Here is a 24,136-nt window from a genome sequence, read left to right as displayed (position 1 = left end):
ATTAACCAGATAATAGAATCGCAACATTGACCCAACCTAAAAATCAGGAATTGGATGTTTTTGGACAGAAACTGGTCAATTAACCAAAATCCAGGAAAGGGGCATTACTGAAGTCAGTTATTAGGAACTGGATCTTACTGCACCTCAAATATCAGCAACTGTACATTGTACCAAATATCTTCAACAAGATATTATTCCAAATATTGTTTGAGCAAAAGGGTTTGTGGGAACTGCCATAGAAGGGGAAGTCAGGCCTGGGGCAGATCATCCACAGCCATCGTTAATGGCAGGGCTGGCCAGAAGGGCCAAGTGGCGTACTTTGCTCCTGTCATTAGGAACTAAATCCAGTTAATTGAATCCAAGTTTTAGACACCGTAACCATCAGGAACTGGACTTTTCTTCAACCCAAGTGCATTACTGCTACTCAAATGTATGGAGCTGGGCTCCCCCTCCCAAAGCCAATAATGATGAACTCGACAGGAGCCTAATCCAATCATTAAGATCCAGGCAATAGCTGAATTGCATAAAATGATTGACTCCGTTAAACTCAGGAACTGGCCTCTAATTATCAGGGGCTGTATAGTAATCTGATCAAATCTTAGTAATCAGACCTTAATCTGGCCAAAATATCAGGAACTGGACATAGCCTCACAGATCACAGATCATCATCTGGACAATGGTATCACATACATACCAGGAATGGGCTGTTACTCTGATCATATATCCAGATGAGGACACAGTTCAAATATGTTTAATTGTTCCTACTCAGACCTAATCTAAATAGGAGAAACTGAACGTGAACTTGACCAATAACCGGACAATTACTTCATCTCAAATATCAGGAGAAGGCATTGACCCTTTGGCTATTGGGAAATTGATGTTAAGCATTAGCAACTAGAGGTTACTCTAAGCACCAAATCAGGAACTGGGCTTTAAATGTAATGCTGGGACATGGTATTATACTCACAGAGATACCAGGAGATGAATATCATCTACCTCGTTGATCGGGTGCCAAATCTCAGCCTCTCGGCGTTACCGTTAGCAACATATCTGCATCAGGCTTTCACTGCAACCTAGACATCTCTCCAAGCCAAGTAATCCAACCCACAAGATTGGACAATAGATATTAACCCAATCAAACGTTAAAACGGGGACATTATTTCAACTATTTGGAACGTAATATTTTCATTACGTTGATCAGTAATATCGCCCCAACCTGGATATCTGGAACTGGAACTCTGAGCTAAATATTACAAACTGAGCGAGTTGGGGATAACTCTACATTAACTATCAGGGACCGGACTTAGACGCCACTGTCCCAGGCTCCAAGAAATGTTGACTGTCAGCTGCGAGTATCGTAGCAACTCTCCCATTTTCCAGAAGTATCAATAGATTTTATTACCTTTCTCCATTTCCTATAAATTGTTACTATTCGCACTATTCAGAGCTTATCTTGTTCGGGCATATATATGGAGATAGCCGCTATCTCCCCCCCAAATATCGGGACGTGGTTATTATCTGTGCTTTCAGGAAAAGTTTTCGGGCTCTGCAGCCGACACGGTCGGTAGTGGTTCTGAGCCTTTGACTACCAGCTGCGAGAGAGGACTCGCCTTTGCAGCTTTCTCGATGTGTACTTGATGTTAATGTGTTAAACTGTCATAGGGAGAGATCCTCCGTCACAGCAACACCTCGGCGCCCAAGGCACTCGTTCTCCAGAGGCGACACTCACTCTGGGTCATCGGCTCCGGGTTGTTAATACCGAGCATGGATACTCCTTCCAGGAATTGTTGAAGTAGCTCCGACGCCGCTGCCTCGGCTGCCTGTGCCGTCTCGGAGAAATGACCGGGACCGACGAATCGCCTTTAACAGGACAGAGTTTCTCCAGTGGCCACACGACCCGGTTTGCTGACAAAGGATCAAGTGAGAGGGAGTGAGAGGAGGGAGTGATCTAGCCTCTGTGGAACACAAGTGGGACAAGGCGACGCCCGGCTCCGGAGGTTTGTTACAGAACATGCGGGGCACACTCTCCCAGAGCTGGGAGTGAGGACGGGGAACAGGCGCTGGCATGCGGAGACTGGACGCGGCGAGCCTCCTGACACAGGGTAAGCTCTCTCCCCGCGCCTCACTCTGTTCCGCTCTCCCGTTCCCTGTTCCCCTTGAAACAAAGAACACGCCGGCCGCATGAGCCCAAAGCGGGCTAACCCGTTGCCGTATCCGGGCCCGCTTGCCCGGGGCTGGGACTGTCCGGCGGGGGACACTGGGTGCCCTGGTCATCGGATGCTTATCCGGCTCCTGAAGCCGCTAGGTTTGGGAAGTCCGGGGGTGACTCGGTGCTTGGTCTGGGGGTCCCGCTCGGGTGTGTCCCAAGCCCATGCTCGACGCGTCCGCTCCAGCCCCTGGGCGGGAGCTGCTCGCATTAAAACACGCCGGCAAAGTGTTCCCGGGCACATCGGCCCTCACCGAGAGAGCTGCAGGGAACAGCCCGCACTCCACACCGTCAACCCATTCAGCATCTGGACAGCGCAGCCCCGGAGCAGGTAACTATCATTCCGTGTCAAATATCATTGATGAAATCTAAATCAATCAACAGCGCCCTGTAACCGGAGTGAGAACACAGTGACTCGCACAGAGACACAGAGCCACACACGCATACAGACACAGACACACACACGCATACAGACACAGACACACACTCATGCAGATTTAGACACATAGATGCAGAGACACACACGCTGATACAGCCACACATACCCACTGCCATAGACACACGCTGTCACTGGCACACACCCACAAACACTCACACACAGATGAATGCACTGGTACGTAACAATATGTACCGATACACACTGGTATTTAATAATATTCACCGATACACACACAGCTATATATACACACATGTACAAATTCACTCGACAGATCCTTTCAATCAAGCACACAGTACACACAAACATATTAACAATACACAATACACAATACACAAATCCCTTCATTTATACACACACACACTGGTTCACTGACAAGCATGCATACATTGACACAGTTACAAAAACATACAGCTGCATAATCACAAACCCACTCACACCAACTGACTCATTCACACCCTTACACTTTTACAGTGACACAAGCTGACACACCACGCACATTATCTATTCATTACATTCAAACTACACCAGGCTGCTTCACTGGGCACCTCGTGTATGAACATCCGTTGACTATAAATCCAGCGGTTGTTGAAAGATCCAGTAAATGGGAGGTGGGGTATTCATCATTGAATCAATAATAGCAGCCAACTCCTGAGAATGAAACGTTAACCTGCTGTGAATACAATTAATACTTTACATTGCACTGGATATCAGTTAGGATCCAGGGATAGTGTTCCAACATATGGCGAATACACATGATGTCTTCCCCCTGAACACTACTTGCTGCTTGAAGTTGATGCTCCAGTTCCATGCGATTCTCTTTTCTGGTTCATTCCAGGAAAGGTTTCCAAAAAGGTACTTCCAAACACCAAGGAGGGAACTGGCCAAAGGAACTGGCTGGTGGGACAGACCAGTGGGGAAGTGACTGAGGAAATTGGTTAAGTAACAGTGGTGGCTATCACTCCATCTTCCGTGATACCGGAGAGAGACTTTGAGGCACTGATGCTCTGGCTAAAGAAATTGTAGGCTCTTGGGTTGTTTTCTCTGGAGTGTCGGAAGTCGGGGATACTTGATAGAAGCGTATAAAATTACCAGTAGCATAGACAGATAGACAGTCAGAACCTTTCTCACATGGAGGAAAGGGCAAGAGGCTGAAGAGCATTACTTTAAGGTCAAAAGGGGGAAAGTTTAAAGGAGATGTGTGGAGCAAGTATTGTTTACACAGTGAGTGGTGGGTGCTTGAAATGCGCTGCCAGGGGTAGTGGTGGAAGCAGAAATGATAACGGCATTTAAGATGCTTTTAGATAGGCACACAGATATGCGGGAAATGGAGGGATATATATCACATACAGGCAGAAGAGATTAGTATAACGGCATCATATTCGGTACAGAAATTGTGGGCTGGTGAGGCTGTTCCTGTACTGTTTTATGATCAATATTCTTGGGTTGAACACCAGTAAATGCCGTGGAATATGTATATATCAATCAAATATAAATCAGGCCAAGTCCGTTAAGATGAGTGGCCACGGTGGCGCAGCGATAGAGTTGCTGCCTTCACAGCGCTTGCAGCACCGGAAACCCGGGTTCGATCCCGACAACGGTGCTGTCTGTACGTTGTTTGTACGTTCACCCCGTGACCGCGTGGGGTTTCTCCCAGATCTTCGGTTTCCTCCCACATCCAAAGACCCACAGGTTATGTGTCAATTGTCCCTCGTGTGTGTTGGATAGTGTTGGTGTGCGGGGATCGCTTGTCGGTGTGGTCTCGGTGGGCCTCTAAACTAAACTAAATCAATTAGATTTGTTTTGGAAATTAATGATAAACAAATAAGAAATGTGCCAGTATGTGATTCGCTGAAAAAATCGTCAATAAACATATCTCCCAATTCCTTTCAGGTAGCTATAAATGAACTTAATGGCACTGTCCTCCATCACCTTAACTCTTTTGATTCCCAAACTTTCATAAAGAAACTGTCAACTCGAAAGATAAGTTGAATGATAAAATGAATGGTTCTGGGGAGAAGTAGATAGCACTGTTATGAAATGTGGAGTTGCAGCTATCGTCATTTTGCTTTGTCCATAGGTTTTAACAGGTTTTACATGTTTCTATTGAAGATGCCACCTTGATGCAGATTGCTGTGTGGATCAGAAGCAGCAGTCTGTGTTATGAGGTGTAAGGTTTAGTATGTCTGCTGTGAGGTCAAACACTAACAGACTTCAGTCACAGGTTGTGCTCAGAACATTGCCACAGTCTGCAGGTGGATGGATGCATATGACCCTGATAAGTTCTGATTTTCTTTTTTTGAAAGTCCGGATAAACAAGAGGGAAACCTTCAGACACCCAATGACCATGGGTCCGTCATAATTTTAACATGCACTAATGTCAAGTCTCAGCAGGGATAAGTGATTAAATACTTGTCTCTAGTCCATAGGTCATAGGTCATGCATTCATTACCATATCCATGCTGACAGAGACATCTTGAATTAATTGATTATTGTGGAGGTGCCCTTTCTGGGATAAAATGACATGATGAGGTCCTGTCTCATTTCTCAATCCTACGTATTTTGGAGAAGAAGAGATCTTTTTTGGTTTCCTGGCCAGCACTGATCCCTCAACCAGCACTGTAAGGAGCAGAAGCCACTGTGGGAGCTTGCTGCAGATAAGTTAGTCTGCATGCTTCCATATAAGTAGAAGCAACCACAAAGGCAGTGCATGTTCTGAGACATTCTTTGGGATCTTCTGAAGATTCAAACAATTCTGTACCATGTAGCTTCATTCTTTCTATTCATAGTGAGATGACATCAAACAAAGTTGGTGAGAAATATTGAAACATTGCCATACTGACAGCATGTTCTCCCTGCTCAGAACCAAAAAAGAAACTCTTCACAGAGAAGTCTTTTGGGAATACAGGGAATGGAAATAAAGTGAAGCACAGATCCATTAACTCTTCGCTGGTATCAGGCGATAAACATCAGACCAAAACTGTTATACAATATTTTAACTTTAGGCCACTGTGCCCTTGATAGACAACCACTTGCGATTAGCCTCAGGACCTTAGACTCAAATTAGTTGTGGAGTCAAATGCAGATGTTTTTTAAAGAATAGGAAGAAACAGTACTCGTCTGAAGAATGATCTCGGCCGGAAATGTCACCCATTTCTTCTCTCGAAGGATGCTGGTCCCATTGAGTTAATCCAGCACTTTGTGTCTATCTTGTGTTTTAAAGAGGATCTCATTTCCTTCTGTGCATTCCACAACTATGCATCTGGGTGCAATGTTTTTTCTGTGACTGAATGATTTTCTTCTAGAATTAGTCAAGGCATCTTGCAACAGTGAGCAGAATCACAAGGATTTGCAGGGCTTATGTGTATTCGAACATTCTTTCAGAACTGCATCAGTGTGGAGTTTTTACAATGCCATTTTGACAGCAGAAAATTTGGAGTTATACAAAAGTGAATCCAAAACAGGGGCACAGGGTCACCCTGGGATGGGGGGGGGGGGGGGGGGGGGGGTGCATGAAAACCTCAAACATGTAGTTATACACATACACATCTATATCTGCATGGGGTTGGTTACTGCTGAGAGTTGTTCTGGGTGGATGTGGATTGTGCGCAAGAGCCAATGGCCAAGTGGAAACTGGAAGGTACACAAAAAAGCTGGAGAAACTCAACGGGTGCAGCAGCATCTATGGAGCGAAGGAAATAGGCAATGTTTCGGGCCGAAACCCTTCTTCAGACTGGAGCTGAGTTTAAAATAGAACATGCCGCGGAAACAGTCAGCAGGTCAGGCAACATTTGTGGAGAGAGTCACACATGGAAACTGTGTCGACTTTTAATGTCTCATAAGCCCCAAAGTGTCTGAGTATTTATTAAGGGTAAGGCTTAGCAGAATTCATATGAAGAGTCTGCTTGGTGTACATGGTTACATTCTTGGAGCGGGACGTGCCCATGTCTTTTGATTGGCTGATTTGTAGCGTTTTAGTTTCAGGTGTACCAAGCCACATTGATACACGATTACATTGATACACAGTTTCAATCAAAACCATGTACATGTAAAGTTAACAGAGTGTAGAATGTAGTGTTACAGTTACATTGAAACTGTAGGTAATAAATTGTACAAGGTTTTCCTTGAGGTAGAGTCGGGGTGGTGGGAATACATTCTTAGTTTGTGAGAGGAATGTTCTGGTGTTTGGTAATAGCGGGGAACAAGTTGCCGTTGAATCTGGTGCACAATGTGGATAAACTACCTGGTCGAACTGGTTTGCACCCCTGGATGCTGATGGAGGGCAGGAAATTGTAGAGATCCTTGCCATTGTTTTGCAGACCTCTGTAGATTTAGGGAGGATGCTGGAGCACTCGAAAATTGCAAATGCCACACACTATTGAAAAAGATGTGTGAGGGTAAACCAAGTAACAACAGGTCCATTGGTTTAACAGTGGTCGGTAGAATTACATTCACAGTAATCAGAGGCAGAATTGACAGACACATGGACATGTGTGGATTGATTAGAACAAAACATTATGGATTTCTTAAAAGCAAACCATGTTTCCCTAAATTCATAGAGATCTAATTTGATAAAGTAATGGAGAGGGTTGATGAGATGTACTGTATGCAGTTGACATGGTATATATGGGCTTCCAAAAAGCATTTGGTAAAGAGGCACAGACTAAGTCTGTCATCACAGAAGCTCATGGACTAAAAAGGTGATGGAATGGCATAGATCGAAAATTGGAAGTAATAGGAAATAGAGGTAAGGTTTGTTTGTACTTACAGTGGAGGTTCCCAGGAGTCAAGGCTTGAAGCAGTGTTTCTCCTCATGGACTTGCAGGTATAGGAGACAATTTCCAAATTTACAGATGACACAACCCTTCAGGAATGTAGGATGCTTGTTTTGCGAATCAACTGGAGATGACGAGGTTGTTCTTGGAACAGTAGAGATTGGGACCAACGACCCTTTGAATCTTTTGCTCCTTACTTACACTGGGGGTCGTTATGGAGAGTAATTAGAGATTGGGAATCCACAGTTGGGGGTTCAGGAGGCAAATTGAATGCTAACATCAAAAGGGAGCTGTCTAGGTATCTGGGGCTTGATGTGAACTGGATCACTGGCATGATGGGCCAAATGGTCTCCTTCTATACTGTATCATTCTCTGCATGTGTGAACTGTGTACTGAAGCTGTAGGTTTAATACAGGCATCAGTAAACTAAATCTGTACATGTTGTACAGAGCAATCAACTGGCTCAGTCGCCTTCTACCCATGGATAGACTAGCCGAAATTTGACTCATAACACATTTGAAACATGGTGGACCCCCAATGCCATAGAGACATACAGACGTAAACTGATCATTCATCCCACATCAACCATTCCGTCTGCATCAACGATCAAGAACTGATTTACACTAATCTTCCATTAATCATATTTATATTCCGCCCTCATACTCATCAGCTCACCCTGGAATCTACTATTCACCTGTAGTTCAGGGACAATTTCCAGAGGCCATTACACCAGCCCATGTCTTTAAGGGATGTAAGGAAACTGGTGCTTGGCCGAAACCCGCATGGTCACAGGAAGAATAGGCACGCTTCACGCTGATAGCAATGGAGGTCGGTATTGAATCTGGGTCACAGGAAGAGTGAGGCAGTTACTTTACCACTTGTCTCATCTTGCCCCCCAACACCAAATAAAAACTCATACCTGAACTACGCCACAAAAAGCCCCAGTGACACCAACGTTACCTGCCCCACCAGCAGCCAGCTCCCCTAATATGTGGCACATGGGCAGCGGTAAATGCCGTGAGAATTCATTGCAGCTGCATAAACCAATTCAGAGAAGATATTTCAACTGAAAGATAACTCTCTCACATGCTTCTGGGTTGGTCATGATCTTTCATGGTGGAATTATTTTTGCCAGCTCGTTGATAAACCTGGTAAAGTCCCATGGGCAAGGTTCCCACATCAGTTGGCTATTCCAGTTTGTCAGCCTAGGCCTATGGTGTATCATTGGTCTTTTCAATCAGGCCTGATATTACAGTTCCCTCAATCACACCCTTATCCCAGCATCGCACGGTTCACGTATTGTATATATTTATTACCTGAATAAAGTCTATTTTGAAATTAAAAAAAAAACAAAAGATGGAGGAGGGCCGACTGGGGAATGTGTGGTGCCAACTCAGGTCAATGACTGCTCAGTGCCATCTTAGATTTCACCAGGATGTTATTGGAAGTTGGAGGTTTGAGTTATATGGAAAGGCTGATAGGCTGGGATATTTATATTTGGAGTATAGGTGCCTGAGGGATGACATTACTGAAAATTATGAAGCGCAGGATAAAGTGAACACTCACAATCTTTTTTCCCCAGGGTAAAACATTCTTTGGGTATGAGGGGCAAGAGGGGAGAGATTTAACAGGAACCTCAAAAGCAACATCATCACTTGACTGTATCTGAAATGAGTTGCCAGAGGAAACTAAAGAACTAAAGAATGATGACAATTAGGCAGCAGTATGGAGGATTTAGAAGGGGGATGGGCCAAATCGGACTTGCCCAAAATGGACAGATCGGGTCAAAGTTCCTATTTCCAACGTAACGCTGACTGGGGTTAGATCTTGAGGTCAGGGATAAATGCCCCTGGAGCATTTGGTCGCTGATTCAAGAGGAGCTGTCCCTCTAGATCAGGGACCTTTGGGTGACATGCTTGTCTGACTGACTGTAGAGACTGGCGTGACCCTTCTATCAGCTTCGGCTTCATGCGCTAGGAGGACGCAAAGGAATTCCAAACGCTCACAGACATGTCCATTTAACTTGAAGAGGGGTCCCGACCGAAATGTCGTCTGGCCCACTGAGTTCCTCCAGCACTTTGCTTTTTGCCCAGGATTCTAGCAGCTACAATCTCTTGTGCCCCCTGCCCACCCGCTCAAATCTGGCGAGATGGAGCAAGGGAGGAAGGAAATCAGAGCTTTTTACACCACTTACTTCAAGTAGTTGTAACTATCATAGTGATTCTGATTTTAGTGGGTTAAATGTATTAATAATTGTTATTTTTGCATTCAGTATTTTGTTACACCTCCCTGGTATCACCGATGGCTTATGAATATGAAAAGCAATCCAAAACATTCAGTAACTGTGATAGCTTTGACAGCTGGTGAGCCCGTGGGCTGGAGTTGCTGCTCTGTGCCCGAAGCAGGCTGCCTGTCCCGGGGAGAGACCACACGCTGCACTCGGTCATGCCGAGTTGCTGGGAGACGAGCTCCCGACGGAGGGCCGTGGCCAGCACCACACAGGGTCAGACAGGGCGAGCTGCCAGGCACCCCGAGGCAACAGCATCTCCACGTCAGAAAAGGGGCAGATTTCCGAACAGATTTGTTTATTAATTATATTTAAAAAGTGTAATGAGAAAATTGGCTGCAGGATGGCAGGGAGGAGATGCGATTGAAGTGCCTCTGCCTTGTGTTCCGAGCTACATAAATGGCTTTTTTTTTTCGCGAAGTCGCTTTAAATGCGATACTGAAACTTTGATGGACCTGGTTCACTCTGCCATCAGTATGAGGAACTACTAGGGTTTGTATCGGGCACCAAAGACAACGGCTTGTCTCTCTAGGAGGTGTTTAAAGGAACTTTCTTCTAGTTGAACTTCGAGTTCCTCATCACCAGAATACAATGGGTCCGAATTGGCAACGCATCCGCCTCCCTAACCGCCAGCATGGGGGCACCTCAAGGTTACGTGCTCGGTCCCCTTGTCGGACACAGTTTCAATTCCACCTTTAAATTCATTGACGATGCCCCGGCTGTTGGACAAATTTCGGACAATGATGAGTCAGAGTATTGAGGGAATCGATGATCTGATTGAATGATTCCAGAACAACATCCTTGCTCTCAATCTCAGTAAAACCAAGGAGCTGATTGTTGATGTTTGAAGAAGAAGGCAGGGGATCCACAAGCCTGCCTTACTCCATGGGTCACTGGTGGAGGGACTCAACAACTTCAATTTCCTGGGTGTGCATTTCTATGAAGATCTGTCCAGGATGCAGCATATTGATGCAATCATAGAGAAAACCCATCAATGCCTCTATTTCCTTAGAAGTCTTTAGGAGATTTGGTATATCGATGAATACACTCTTGAACTTCTGCAGATGTACGGTAGAGAGCATATCGACTGGTTGCATCATGGCCTGGTTCAGCAACTCAAAAGCCAAGGTACGAAGGAGATTACAAGTAGTTTATACTCCCTGGTCCATCACAGGTACTGACCTCCCACCATCGAAGGGATCTATAGGCAACCAGCATGATCAAGGACCAATACCATCCTGGCCATGCTCTTGTTTCTCTCCTGCCATCAGGAAGAAGGTATAGGAGTCTGGAAACTGTGGCCCACAAGTTCAGGAACAGCTTCCTCCAAACAATCTTCAGACAACTGAACTGTGCAAATTCAAATTAAGCTTTAAACAACAACTGTCTTGGTTGCACTAGGGATTTCTGGCTTTGTTTTTGGTTTGGGGTATTATATTTATTTATTGAACTTTGTTTTGTTTGTTTATTATGTTATCTATTGAATTCTGTATTTACAAACCAGCTGTGCTGCTGTAAGTAAGAATGTCATTATTCTGTTTCGGTACATATAACAATTAAACATTCTTGTCTCTTGACTCTCTTGAGCCTGACATTGGAAGTCAAGGACACCCAGCCAGGACCCCTGGTGGTTGTTAATGCTGGGATTTGCCACCTTAACGCAGTGTGGTGCAGGCTCCACACCTACTGTTCCCGAGGTCTGGATTGAACCTGGGTCTCTGGTGCTGTGAAGTAGCAAATCTACCAGCTGTGTTACTGGGCTATTCCGGAGCTAAGTCAATTGACCTTTCAACACAAGCGCTATCATTTGTGTGACTGCAGATTTCCCCTGACATTCACTGCCTTCAGGCTCACTGAGGTTTCTGGATGCCACTCTTAGTCAAATGCTGATGCTAAGGGCAATCTCACCCAGTCTCTGGAACCTAGCACATGTGTCCATATTTCATCCAAGCCTTTGATGAGGTCCATGAAATCCACAAACTGAGTATGATTGGGCAAGTTGTTTGGAAATGCTGTCAATAGCCTCCATCACCATACTATTGGTTGAGATGAGCCTGACGGGGTAGCAATTAGACAAAGAGGTCATACCCGGGCAGTCTCCCACATAGTTGGGAAAGATGTGAGTGCAGTAATTGGATTGGATGGCTTGGCCAGGCCTAATTCTGGAGCGCTGGTGCAGTTCACCACAGCTGGAATGTTGTCTAGTCCCATTGATTTTAATCTATCTGGTGGACCTATCCATTAATATCATGTGGAGTTCATCAAATTAGCTAAAGGTTATTTTTGTGATACTGCGGATCCCAGGCCAAAGCCCAGATCTGAATGACATTTCTCACTGAAGATGGTGACAAATGTTTTGCTTTGACTTTGATGACAATGCGTTGGACTGCATTATCATGAAGGATTGTGATGTCCAAGAGCCTTGTCTGCTCATTACCCGTTTAGTTGCCCATCACAAACCATCCTTACCTGGTATGATGTCCAATTATAAGCATGTCTGAACGATACCTGTAGGTGGTGGGATTGCTTAGCTGTTGGGGCAAGACAAGGCCTGGGGTAGTTGTGGTGAAGATTGAGACTTTGACTGAAAGGTATCTATCTCTGTGAGAGTGTAAATGTCAGGCTGCATTTGACCAACCGGCACCAGAGCTTTGTGACGAGGAGTTTGCAATGTCAGATTGGGATGACATTGGTCATGCATTTAGTTTTATTCTCAGAACATTTTGACAGGGCATTTCATGGGTGATTTAAGAGTCAACACATTGTTTGAATCTGGAGTTACCCAACAGGTAAGAGCAGGTAAGGATGTATCCTTAATCAGATGGGTTTAAAATAATGATTGGCAACTTTTAAATTATGGATCTTTTAATTAACTGGATTAAAATTCGGCAGGATCCTGTCATTTGTCCAAGCCCAGTAACTCCAACAACATGAGAGCTTCCCCCTCTCTCGGAGCAGGAGAAAGATTATGACTCTTAGAATGTTTTCATATCTTTGTAATTAAAGATGCCAATGGTGTTAATGAAACCTTTAGCTGCCAAAAACTAGAGTGTAATTTCTGGATGAAAGGGTCACTGAAACTGCTGCTAGCACCTTGGTGTTGCTTTAATTATGTGGCTGCCTCACACTGCGTCAGTTCTGGATGCTCAGCCTCCCCTCCTCTCCCACAGGGCCAGCCTCAGCACGCTGCCAACTAATCTGTGACCACAGCTTGGGAGGGCAGCGTGGAGAGTGCATGGCCGCTCTGTGTCTTTCTCACTCTGGCTGGGCTGAGGCTGCTTTTGGTTCTCTACCCTGCATGTCCTGCTGTGGCAAGTGTTCCATTTAAAAGCTGACTCCGGTCCCATTCCCCATGGTCATCCCAGACATATTCAGGCAATCAGATGAGGAGCACTGACAACATAACCTCCCAGCCTGGTTGCCCAGCCCTTGGCCTTCTCTCCAAAAACACGGTAAGTTTTGGTAACAATTGACTGGTGACTTGAGTTAGTTTTGGGGCAAGATTTGGCTGCTGATTATTTTCCTGTACTGAGTAGCAGTGGGAATATTCCTTCCCAGTTTTCTGTGTTTTCCATCCTGTTTTCAATATATCTTATGTCAGTGCCAATCTAGATTTCGTCGGCAGAATGAACAGTTTTGTCAGCTATGTATGGAAGTGCTTTGTTAATTAATTGCTTCTGAGGTTGTTCGATCCTTCACTGCCTTTCCAACCTGATTAAATACTTAAGGTTCAGCCTGGCGAGAGTATCAGTTTGTGGCTCCCCTTGTATAACCGTCCTACTTGGACTTTCCTCCTGCAAAAATAAAGTGTATAAAATCAAAGAATTTAGTACACCAGAAAGAGGTTCTCGAGTACATTGTACCTCCAGGAAAGTGCCCTCCAGCTGTACACCCCTCCACTCTTGCTTGAACCCTATAAGTATTCCTTTCAAAGTACTCATTTCCTTCTGAATATTCAATCTCTTTCCACCAGCCAAATCACTGCACACAAAAAAGGTTCTCTTCTTCCCATTAATTTCCTAAACAGTTCCGTTTAAATCTGTCTCCTCTGGTCATTGCCAAACCCAGCAGTGCAAACACTTCAAAGCACTTTGTAAATTTGAATTCCATCTCATCTTAAACTCTCCAGGAGAAACACCTCAGCTTCTACAGTTTTTCCATGTAAATGAATTCTTTCCCTGTGATTGTTTCATAAATCTCCTCTCATCCTCTCTCCAAGAGCGATTGCGACAATGCTCGGTAGTCTTGGACACAATATTTGATTACCGAAAGACTACCAGAATTCAGTAGAACATCCTTGTAGTGTTCTTGGCTTTTCAAGGATCAGATATGTGTTTCTTATTAGTTGTGTCAGTTTGTCTGACTATCTTAGCAAAGATGAGCGGGAAGCGGATTGGGAAACTTTTAAAGAGCAACAGAAGGTAACTAAAAAGGCAATACGGGGAGAAAAGATGAGGTACGAAGGTAAGCTAACCAATAATATAAAGGAGGATAGTAAAAGCTTCTTTAGGTGTAAGAAGAGGAAAAAATTAAAGATATTGATAGAATGGTGCGGCTGGGCTTGTATACTTTGGAGTTTACTCTAGGAGGATGAGAGGAGATCTTATTGAAACATATAAGATTATTAAGGGTTTGGGCACGCTAGAGGCAGGAAACATGTTCACAATGTTGGGGGAGTCCAGAACCAGGGGCCACAGTTTAAGAATAAGGGGTAAGCCATTTAGAACGGAGATGAGGAAAAACCTTTTCACACAGAGGGTTGTGAATCCGTGGAATTATCTGCCTCAGAAGGCAGTGGTGGCCAATCTCTGGATGCTTTCCAAGAGATAGTTAGATAGAGCTCTTAAAGGTAGCGGAGTCAGGGGATATGGGGAGAAGGCAGGATCGGGGTACTGATTGTGGATGATCAGCCATGATCACAGTGAATGGCGGTGCTGGCTCGAAGGGCCGAATGGTCTACTGCACCTACTGTCTATTGTCTATCTTCATACATTTATCACGGATGCAGGAATTTCAAACTACTGAGTCCGTGTGATTTGGTGAAGGGAAGGAAATATAGTTTCATGTTTACTGATGATATGAAAATTAGTGTAATGGCATGTTGCGATGAGGACATTATGATCCTGCATTAGGACGTGGACAGATTGGGTGTTTGGTTGAAAATTCTGGCAAATCAAGCTTAATATTGGGGAGTGTGAGGTCATGCGGCTCAGTAAGACCAATCAAAAGCAGATTATTTTCTAAATAGAGAGAGACTACAAATGAGTGAAATTCAAAGGGATTTAGGTAGTTCTAGTGCTGAATCACAAAAAGTTGGCAGGCTGGTACAACATGAAGACAAATTGCATTTTGCCTTTTACTGCAAAGTGGTTGGAGTTTAAGAACACGGTGGTTTTGTTACAGTTGTAAAGGGGGTTGGTGAGACCACACCTAGAATACTGGAAAAAAATATGGCAACATTGGAGGCCGTCCAAATGAGATTTACCAGGGTAACCCCTGGGATGAGAAGTTGTCCTATCAAAATGTAGTCCTGTATTTCTTAGAGTTTAGAAGAATGAGGTGGCCTTATTCAAAGCAGGCTTCACAGAGTAGATGTTGGGATAATTTCACAACTGGGAGATTCACGGACATGAGAACGTAACAGCAAAGGGTCGGTTATTTAAAACTGAGATAAATAGAAATTTCTTCTTTCTAAGTTTGGGCGGCACATAAATTGTCCCTAGTGTGTAGGATTGTGCCAGTGTGCGGGGATTGCTAGTCGGCTAAAGAGCCTGTTTCCGTGGTGGTGGAGATGCCCTTCAAAAATAAGGGAAGGGATTCCACGCCCGTGAATGGCAGGGGTGTGGGGAAAAATTGGTGTAATTTGTGTAAACAGTATTGAATGTTTGTATGGCCTCCGAGAATGTCGGATGATTTTTTTTGCACGGTTCCTGCATTGTATATATTTAGTACTTGAATAAAGTCTATTTTGAAAAAAATCTCTAAACTAAACTAGACTAAACTAAAGCACCACAGAGATCCGAGTTCGATCCTGAGCTCTGCTGCTGTCTGTGTGGAGTTTGCATGTTTCCATGCTGTAAAGTTTCGTTTCGTTTAGAGATACAGGAGGGAAACAGGTACTTCAGCCCACCAAGTCAGCACTAACCAGTGATCACCCGTCTATCCTAGACACTTGGGACAATTTACAGAAGCCAATTAACCTACAAACCTGCACGTCTTTGGAATGTGGGAGGAAACTGGAGCAGTACAAAATTCATGGAAAAAACTCATGCAATCACACAGAGAACGTCCAAACTCTATACAGACAGTATCCATGGTCAGGATTGAACCTGAGTCTCTGGTGCTGTAGGGCAGCAGCTCTACCGCTGCACCACTTTGCCACCCCCGGCAACTATTTTTCTACCTCCAGAAACCACACCCTTTCTTGCTGCTTTCGTGGAGGTCTATAAATATTTGAAAGATCGAGGAATTAAGGATTACATGGAACTGGCACAGGAAGAGTTTAAATAAGGCATGTGCATGACACAGTGGCACAGTATGTCAAGCCACAGACTTGCACCACAGAGATCTGAGTTTGATCCTGAGCTCCGATGCTGCCTGTGTGGAGTTTGCATGTTCTTCCTGTGGCAACATGAGTTTCCCCTGGGCACTCTGGTTTCCTCTAACATCCCAAAGATGTGCAGGTGGTGGTTTAATTAGCTGTCGGAAAGTGCACTTAGTGTGTAGGTGTGTGTTAGAATCTGGAGAAGGGGGTAAATGATGAGAATGTGGGGAGAATTTTTAAAATGGATTTAACGTGGGATACATGTAAATGTGTGGTTGATAGTCAGTGGGCTGAAGGGTCTGTTTCTGTACTACATCGTATATCATATATGACATGACAGGTGATGAACTCATTTTACAGTGATCTTACCTTCTTCCTGCCTCCAGCACTTGCTGTGTTCCTTTGCACGTAGTGGCCTTAGATGTGTGGCAACCTTGTCTGTTGAACGCAAAGGGATCTATCAGGCTGCCATGACACAGCTCAACACTGCGTTGTGGGGACGTGGCTCCTCATGTTTCAGAACTGACCCTGGACGAGCAGAGTACGAGCTGTCAGAGTGGCAACAACCTCTGCTGCTCACTGTGCCATTTCAAACAATGCAAGTGCACCAAGCCACGTCACCAGCTAATGATAGCGCATTTTTGTGAAGGTGCCAATTAAAGCTTCGGGTGCTCAGCTGAGATCACCCAGGATAATCGTTTATTTTTTAAAGTAATACTGGTGGAAGTAGGAATGCACACCCACGGGAGCTCAATCCTCCCGACGCTCCAGGGTGCCAACTGCGTAGGTTGTGCCAGCTGTGGCTTGGTGGTCAGCACCCTCCCTCTTGATGGAGTGCCGCACAGCTGGAGGAGAGTCATGGCAAAGTGGCTCTGAGGTTAAAGATCAGATGTCATCCAGTTCTTCATCTGTTGAACATTCCATGTTCAGGACATAGCCCGGCACCATTCCTCAACCTGTCCCCTGCTACATTAGGAATCCATTGGGATCTCATTGATTTCATCTTCTTTTTCATTAACTTACACCCCCCCGCCCTCAAGTTCATTTGGACTATCTCTGACTTCCCTTTCTCAATCCGGTGTGTCCATCACAAGGGATAGACTATTGACTGACATCCACTACAAACCCACTGACTCCCCCCCCCCCCCCCCCTTGACTACACCTCCTCCCACCAGGCCATCCCCTACCCTCACTTTCTCTGCCTCTTCCACATATGCTCTCAATATGATGCTTTCCACTCTATGACACACCAAATGCCTTCTTTCTTCAGCAAACGTGGCATCTACTTTGTTGTTGTGGATGGACCCCTCACCAGTGACACCTCTGTCACCACAGTTCTGCCCTTGTTCCCCATTCCCCCGACCAAACCGGGATTGAGTTCCCAGGTTCCTCACCTTTCACCCTACCTGCCTCTGCGTCTAACACATTCCCAACACATTCAATGTGATCCCACCACCAGTCACATTTTCCCATCCCTACCACCTTCAGCTTTTCACAGATACCACAGACCAACCTGCAAGTCCTTCGGATGTGAAAGAAAATTTGAATACCAGGAGGAAATTCTAGCAGTTACTAGGAGAATGTGTAACTCCATACCAACAGCGTCCAAAGTCGGGATTGAACCTGGGTCTTTGGCACTGTGAGGCAGTGGCTGTACCTGCTGTAGAATATTGCACTCGTTTAGAGGCTCTGGGTACCCTATTAACATCCCAAGACCAGGTTCCAATGACCCAGAGCAAATGTCTAATTTAAATTAAAATGGAAACACTAGAAATATTTAGAAGAACAGGCAGCGTCTACAATGACACTGCTGAGGAGTGCTCATCCAGGAGGTAGTATGAACTGGATTGAGAAATAAGAGACTGCAGATGCTGGAATCTTGAGAAATAAGCAAAGTGTTGGAGGAATGTAACGGGCCAGACAGCCAGCAATGGAGTGCAATGGGCAGCTGACGTTTCTGATCGGGACTTAGATACCTGGTAGAAAGAGGCGAGGGGAAGGGATGGTCAACAGCTGATGATCAAAGTAACGAGGGGTTGATTACCAGATGAGTCATGTGGAGGCAGGAGGTGATAAGTGGAGAAGGCAAAAGGGTTCAAATGGTGGTGACTGGGGAATGTAGATCCAGAGAAAGGGATGGTGCGTAGAAGGGAAGAAGTTGAGGGGGGATTAAAAAAATGGGTGACCCAGAGTAAGGAGGGGGTGGATAATGAGTGTAGTAAGGAGGTGAGGGGGGGGGGGGGTGACTGGGTGACATGAACATGACGAGAGGAAAGAAGAGTGTGAGTGGGAGAGGTAGAGGGGAATCTAAAACGATGAGGAGAGTCGGGTGGGATTGGTCGACATTGGAGCATTCAATAAATATGACGTGGTATTCTTCAGTTTTAAGTAACTGTAACAGAAACAGAGAAGGGGGAGGAGGGTGATGCATTTCGACAGGAAGCAATGGTGGGTAGAAGGGAAGAGAGTGGAGGAAATAACACTGGTTGACCTGGAGTTGGGAGTGGGTGGGTGATGAGGATGTGAAGGGAGGAAAGCAACTGGGAGACAGGGGCGGGGGGGTAGTTGAAAGAGTGGTGCAAGTAGTTAGCTCACACTACCCACACTTTAATCTCTGAGTCACTGCTTCAAGCAACCAGGATAAAAATGCATAAAAATAGCAGAGAGGGGAAGAAAAACTTTGCAATTGGTATTCCTGGACTACCTATTGGGCTAACAAAGAGCCCATCTGCAGGGCAACACAGTGGGAACAGGTTGGAGGTTTAGGTGGATTGAGGCAGAGTGAATGGGGGCAAGGTGTTTACAACTGGGTGTCATAGAATCAGAGACATCCAGCATAGAAACAGGCTATTATGTTCATGCCAACCGTTTTGACCATCAGCACTAATCCCAGTTGCCCGCATTAGAATGGTGTCCTATATCGTACTAGTGTCAGCCAATGCTTTCTAAGCGTTGCAATTATATCTGATTCAACCACCTCCTCTAGCAGCAAGTTCCAGATATCACCCGCTCCCTGTGTATAAAACACCGCACAGATCCCCTTTAAAACTCCTTCCCTTCACCTTAAACCTATGCCCTTTCTGTTTTGATATTACTACCATGGGGGGTTCTCCAATAACACATTCTAGCAGAGATAGTAATCTCGTGTAGAAGAACAGAGGGATCTGGAAGTTCCCAAGCCCCCAGGAGTATAAAGCCCTTTCGGAAAAAGGTAACAGAGATGGGGTTTATGGGAAGTGTAAGATACTGTGCTTGGGCCGGAATGGTGATTTTTATACAAACATTTTGACAGAGTACTGTCTGTATTCTATTGTCCTCACACTTACAAGAAATATGACAGTATCATTGCATAAATTCACCACAATGCTACCTTGTGTGTAGAAATAATCCCCAAAATAAAAATTCAACAAATTGTAGCTGCTTTTGTTGGACTGAAGAGATAACATGGTGATTTAATAGTTTAAAACGAGAGAGGAATGGGAAAGAGTAAGTAGAAACAGGTTGATTTCAGCAATCAGGAATCTAGGACAAAAAGAATATAAATGTATCGATTTCACAACATTTTGGATAAATGGATGGAGAAAGTTGTATGTGGAACTGTAGATAGTGTCTAAAAGGGAGACAATGCCAGCGTTTAGAAATAGGATTGATGATGGCATGAGAATGTACATGGGCATAGAGGGGGTAAAGATTGCTGGACAGGCCGAATTGCTTTCATATTGCAATTTCCATGTTATTCTGGGTAGGGGAAGAAAGAAGCCACATCAGTGACCAGCAGGACCATTCGGGTCTGAGATGGGAGAAAAGGGTTTATTAAAGTAGCCCTTTCCAGTTTATGGCAGTGATCAGATTTGGAGTGTTTGTAACCACCCACTGTAGAATTTTTTTGTGAACCATATTGGGGCAACTCCCACACGGGCTACAAGTTTCTTCCTGGTCTGCTTGATTTGCAGAATGTGTGAAGGCATGTGGATGCTATTTCCTTAATTTTGATTAGCATCAAAAAGGCCTCTCTGCAAAGGCAAACTTCCACTGTTAACACGTGGGTGCTTTGGAAACTAGCACTGAGACCCTGGCCACAGGCTGTTAGAACTCTCATGTCAGCTTCCCCTTGCACACTAACGCCCACCAAGGCTTGATCTCCAACATGTCACCATCCCCCCCCATTAGCCAATCAAAACCATATAATACTCCAATCATCCTGAATATGCCGTCACTCCCAACCTAACACCTAACTGATGTCACAAACTTCTAATGAAGCCCAAAACCCACTTTTCTCACCTGCAGTTGAGTGCATTCATGTGTCGAGTCTGTTCTATTATTCCCGAGTTTTTATTATTCCTAAAATGTTGCCATGATGCTCCCTTGGAAACGATCATACGTTGACTAATTTCTTCCCTTTTTGCAATGCCACTTTTTAGACTCGGAAATATATCTGGGCCACTTTACCTCACGTGGGTCTGACATACAAGACAGCAGATGTTTCTGGAGCACACATTTGTTTAATCTCTAACAGTTGCAGTAGTGACACTTCTCCCACAGTAATTAAATCAAACTTCTCCTCTTTATGTGATGCCATTGAATTTTTCCTGTTCCACCACTCTAACACAATATCTAAATCTCCCTCCACAGCTGAAACATAAGGTGGATATAAGGGTGCATTGCAGGGTGAAGAAATCATCTGCCCTCATCGTGAGATTAAACTCTGAGCTGCCCTGCTATGAAGAAGCCAGTTATGTGCCTCCGAATGTCCTTCACCATCCTTCACTTCCTGCTACAGGTGGCATTCTCTGCCTCCAGCAGCTCCACCATTGGGAAGAAGGAAATTACCATTGAAGGAGACATGGTCATTGGGGGATTGTTCCCCGTCCATGAGAAAGGCAATGGTTTGGAAGACTGTGGAAAGATCAATGAGCACCGTGGGATCCAGCGGCTCGAGGCAATGCTCTTTGCATTGGATGCAATTAACAAGGACTCTGCCATTTTGCCAGGGATTAAGTTGGGTGCACATATCTTGGATACCTGCTCCAAAGACACCTACGCTCTGGAACAGTCTCTGGAATTTGTGAGGTCCTCGCTCACCAAAGTAGACGAGACAGAATACATCTGCCCAGATGGGTCGTACGCCATTCACGATGACATGGCCTTCGCCATTGCAGGAGTCATCGGTGGTTCCTACAGCGATGTATCCATTCAGGTAAGAGGCAGAGTAATGGGGGCGCTGAGGGGCAAAGATGGGAACAAGTCGAACTGTTGGCGGTGGGAATAGATGTTCTGTTATTTGGTAATACCAATGCGAAGGAACTTGAGCTCTCAACCATTCCCACTTCTGCACCATTGATACTGATTGGGGCACATACTCCACCATGTTTCCCAAAGTCAATAACTAGCTCCATCATCTTTCTGCCTTTGAAGGAGAGGTTATTGTCCTCATACCATGTCACTCAAAGTTCTCTATCTCCTTCCAGTACCCCATCTCATCATTGCTTGTGATTCAGCCCACCATAGTGTGTTGTCTGCAAACTTGTAGATGGATTTAGAGCCAAATTTGGCCATACTGCTGTGAGTGTACAGCGAGTATAGTAGGGGACTGAGAATGCATCCTTGCAGGGCACCAATGCTGAGAATTATTGTGGAGGAGATACTGCCACCTATCGTCACTGATTGTGTCTGTGGCTAAGGAGCCAGTGGCAGAGGGAGGTGCTGATTCCTTGGTCCAGGGGGTTTGGAGATCTGTTTGGATGGGATTATGATGTTGAAGGCAGAGCTTTAGTCTATAAATTGGAGTCTGACATAGGGGTCTTTGTTGTATAAGTTTCCCAAGAGGTTCCCACGGCACTTTCCATTGCTCCACACCAAGGGCCGCCAAATTCTAGATGAACATTCCCTCTGTGAATTTGTTGAATCTTGTATCAACAGATTGGAAACAAACGTGGAGAAGTGATGTTAAGATTCCGAATCTTATTAAATACAGGCAGAGAGGAGAGTCTGAATGGTCGACTCGTGGTCCACTTTTGTTTATGACTTGCCTTAAATATCTTTCTGACGTTATCCTGGCCATAACAATTTACAACAACTATTCACTGGTAACACATTAAGGGGTAGGACAGCAGGTGTGAACAGTGGGAGTTTGATAAAATACTTTGTGAGTTGTAAACCAGTGGTTACCAATTATCAGCTTTACTGAAGGGTTAATTAAAGAGAAGGCCTTAGCATGAAACAGACAAAGGCTGAGGTTTACCATTTCACTAAGGAGGGAAGTGTTGAATCAGACCTATCACGCGCCACAATATTGCATAGGGATCCATTGAAATCCTTTTGCACATGTAGAGATAATTAGAAACAAAGAACAGGCTTGAAGCATTCTTAAAATAACCTTGTCGGCAACATAGGAACCAGCCACGTCACACCCTGTCACTGTCTGGGGAGGGATTTTTTTTTTCTGTGGTTAAAAGCAAACCAATTTAAGGGTTAAAGTTGCAAGTGAAAAGTTGAGGGATCAGAGGCCTGGGGAAACCCATGACTAACTTCAGTTGAGGGCTAAGGCCATGACAAAGATCAAAGATCCTTAATTAGGAAAATTAAGATTCCTTTCCTCCTATCAATGTGCAATCATAACCATTTATGAATTGTACTGCCATTATTGCCTAGGCTATTCAGCAGAACCTCCCAAATCTGTGATGTCTGCTACCGGCACAGCCAATAATAGTTGTTTCGTGGGAACATCACAATCTGCAGGTTCCCCTCCAAGACACACATCATCCTGACTGAAATCTATCACCAGTCTTTCATCATCACTGGATCTGTATCCTAAAACTCCCCCCCCAAATCATCTTCATCAGGTGGACCACATTGGTTTAAGATGATGGCTCACTACATCTTCTCAAGGGCAGATAGGGATGGGCGATAAATGTTGGCTTCATGAATAAAATCCCAGTTTGGGATCTTGATGTATTATCAAATGCTGATGGAGCTATGGACTTTCAGAGGCCTATGGACTTGGACCCCAAGATCCATACATCAACGCTGTTAAGAGCCTTTCCTTTAATTGTATACTTACCCCTTACATTCGACCTCCCAAAGGGCAACAGCTCACACTTGCTTGGATTAAACCCCAACTGCCATTTCTCCATCAACCTCTGTAGCTGATTTATATCTTGCTCTGCATGTTGACAGCTTTCCTCACAATCTGCAACGCCATGGATTTCAAGTCAGGTCTATGCAATTTTCTCAGAATTTTACTTCCTTCATTCTAAGGTTTTCCAAGGCCTACACACCCTTTCTAGAGATATCACTTGCCACAATGCTGCACAGAGATACATTGAAGCCCTTTCGCACATGTAGAGTTAAACACAGTCCTGTAAATGGGGTTTACTTTGAGTTTTTAGAACTGTAACATGATTTCCATCCCTTTGCATCCAGAGCCATTAAGATAAAATCAAATTTCCAGCCTCAAAACGTACTGTGCCTCCAACTTTAGTCACCCCTACAAAATTGCAACAGGACTCTTGCCTTTAACTGAGTTATATACAAATATGAGGAAAAACTGGGCCCACTAATAATAAACACCTTACTTCCCAACTTCAGGCACCTCCAGTCAGTGAAGTCCTTTAAAATGACACTGGTAGCAGTGTGGGAAATGTGGCAGTCTCTTTATTGAGCATAGCACCCACACCAGGCTACATAATGGACCTGGTCATCTGTCCTTCCTATTTGGTTCTCTTGCAAATAGTGCCTTAGATCATTGTTTTAATTTTCACTTAGCTTAATATGTCACCTGAAACTCAACACCTCCATCAGTGCTGCAACCCCTCTCTGCTGCACTGGGAAGACAGACAGATGTGTGCTCAGGACAATGGAGTCAGACTCAAACTCACAACCGGCTTAC

At 44.7% G+C, this 24,136-nt stretch overlaps 1 protein-coding gene across 2 annotated transcripts in view; it reads left to right on the top strand.

Annotated features, from left to right (window-relative positions):
* The first annotated feature begins 1,255 nt into the window (after positions 1–1,255).
* The window catches only part of LOC129704599 (metabotropic glutamate receptor 2-like), a 33,013-nt gene continuing 10,132 nt past the window's right edge, over positions 1,256–24,136 (top strand). The window contains exons 1-2 of one of the 2 annotated variants that reach the window (XM_055647826.1): positions 1,256–2,102; positions 20,881–21,445. In XM_055647826.1, coding sequence (XP_055503801.1) covers positions 20,969–21,445 — 477 coding nt within the window. In that variant the 5' untranslated portion in view covers positions 1,256–2,102; positions 20,881–20,968. Of the gene's footprint in view, positions 2,103–10,118; positions 13,157–20,880; positions 21,446–24,136 lie in introns of those variants that run through there. The other variant, XM_055647827.1, reaches the window with a different exon arrangement.

This window comes from Leucoraja erinacea, chromosome 16, assembly GCF_028641065.1.
Source record: "Leucoraja erinacea ecotype New England chromosome 16, Leri_hhj_1, whole genome shotgun sequence".
In the NCBI taxonomy this organism is placed as follows: Eukaryota; Metazoa; Chordata; class Chondrichthyes; order Rajiformes; family Rajidae; genus Leucoraja; species Leucoraja erinaceus.
The sequence above is the reverse complement of the archived record's forward strand: the minus strand, read 5'-3'. Positions and strand labels throughout refer to the sequence as shown.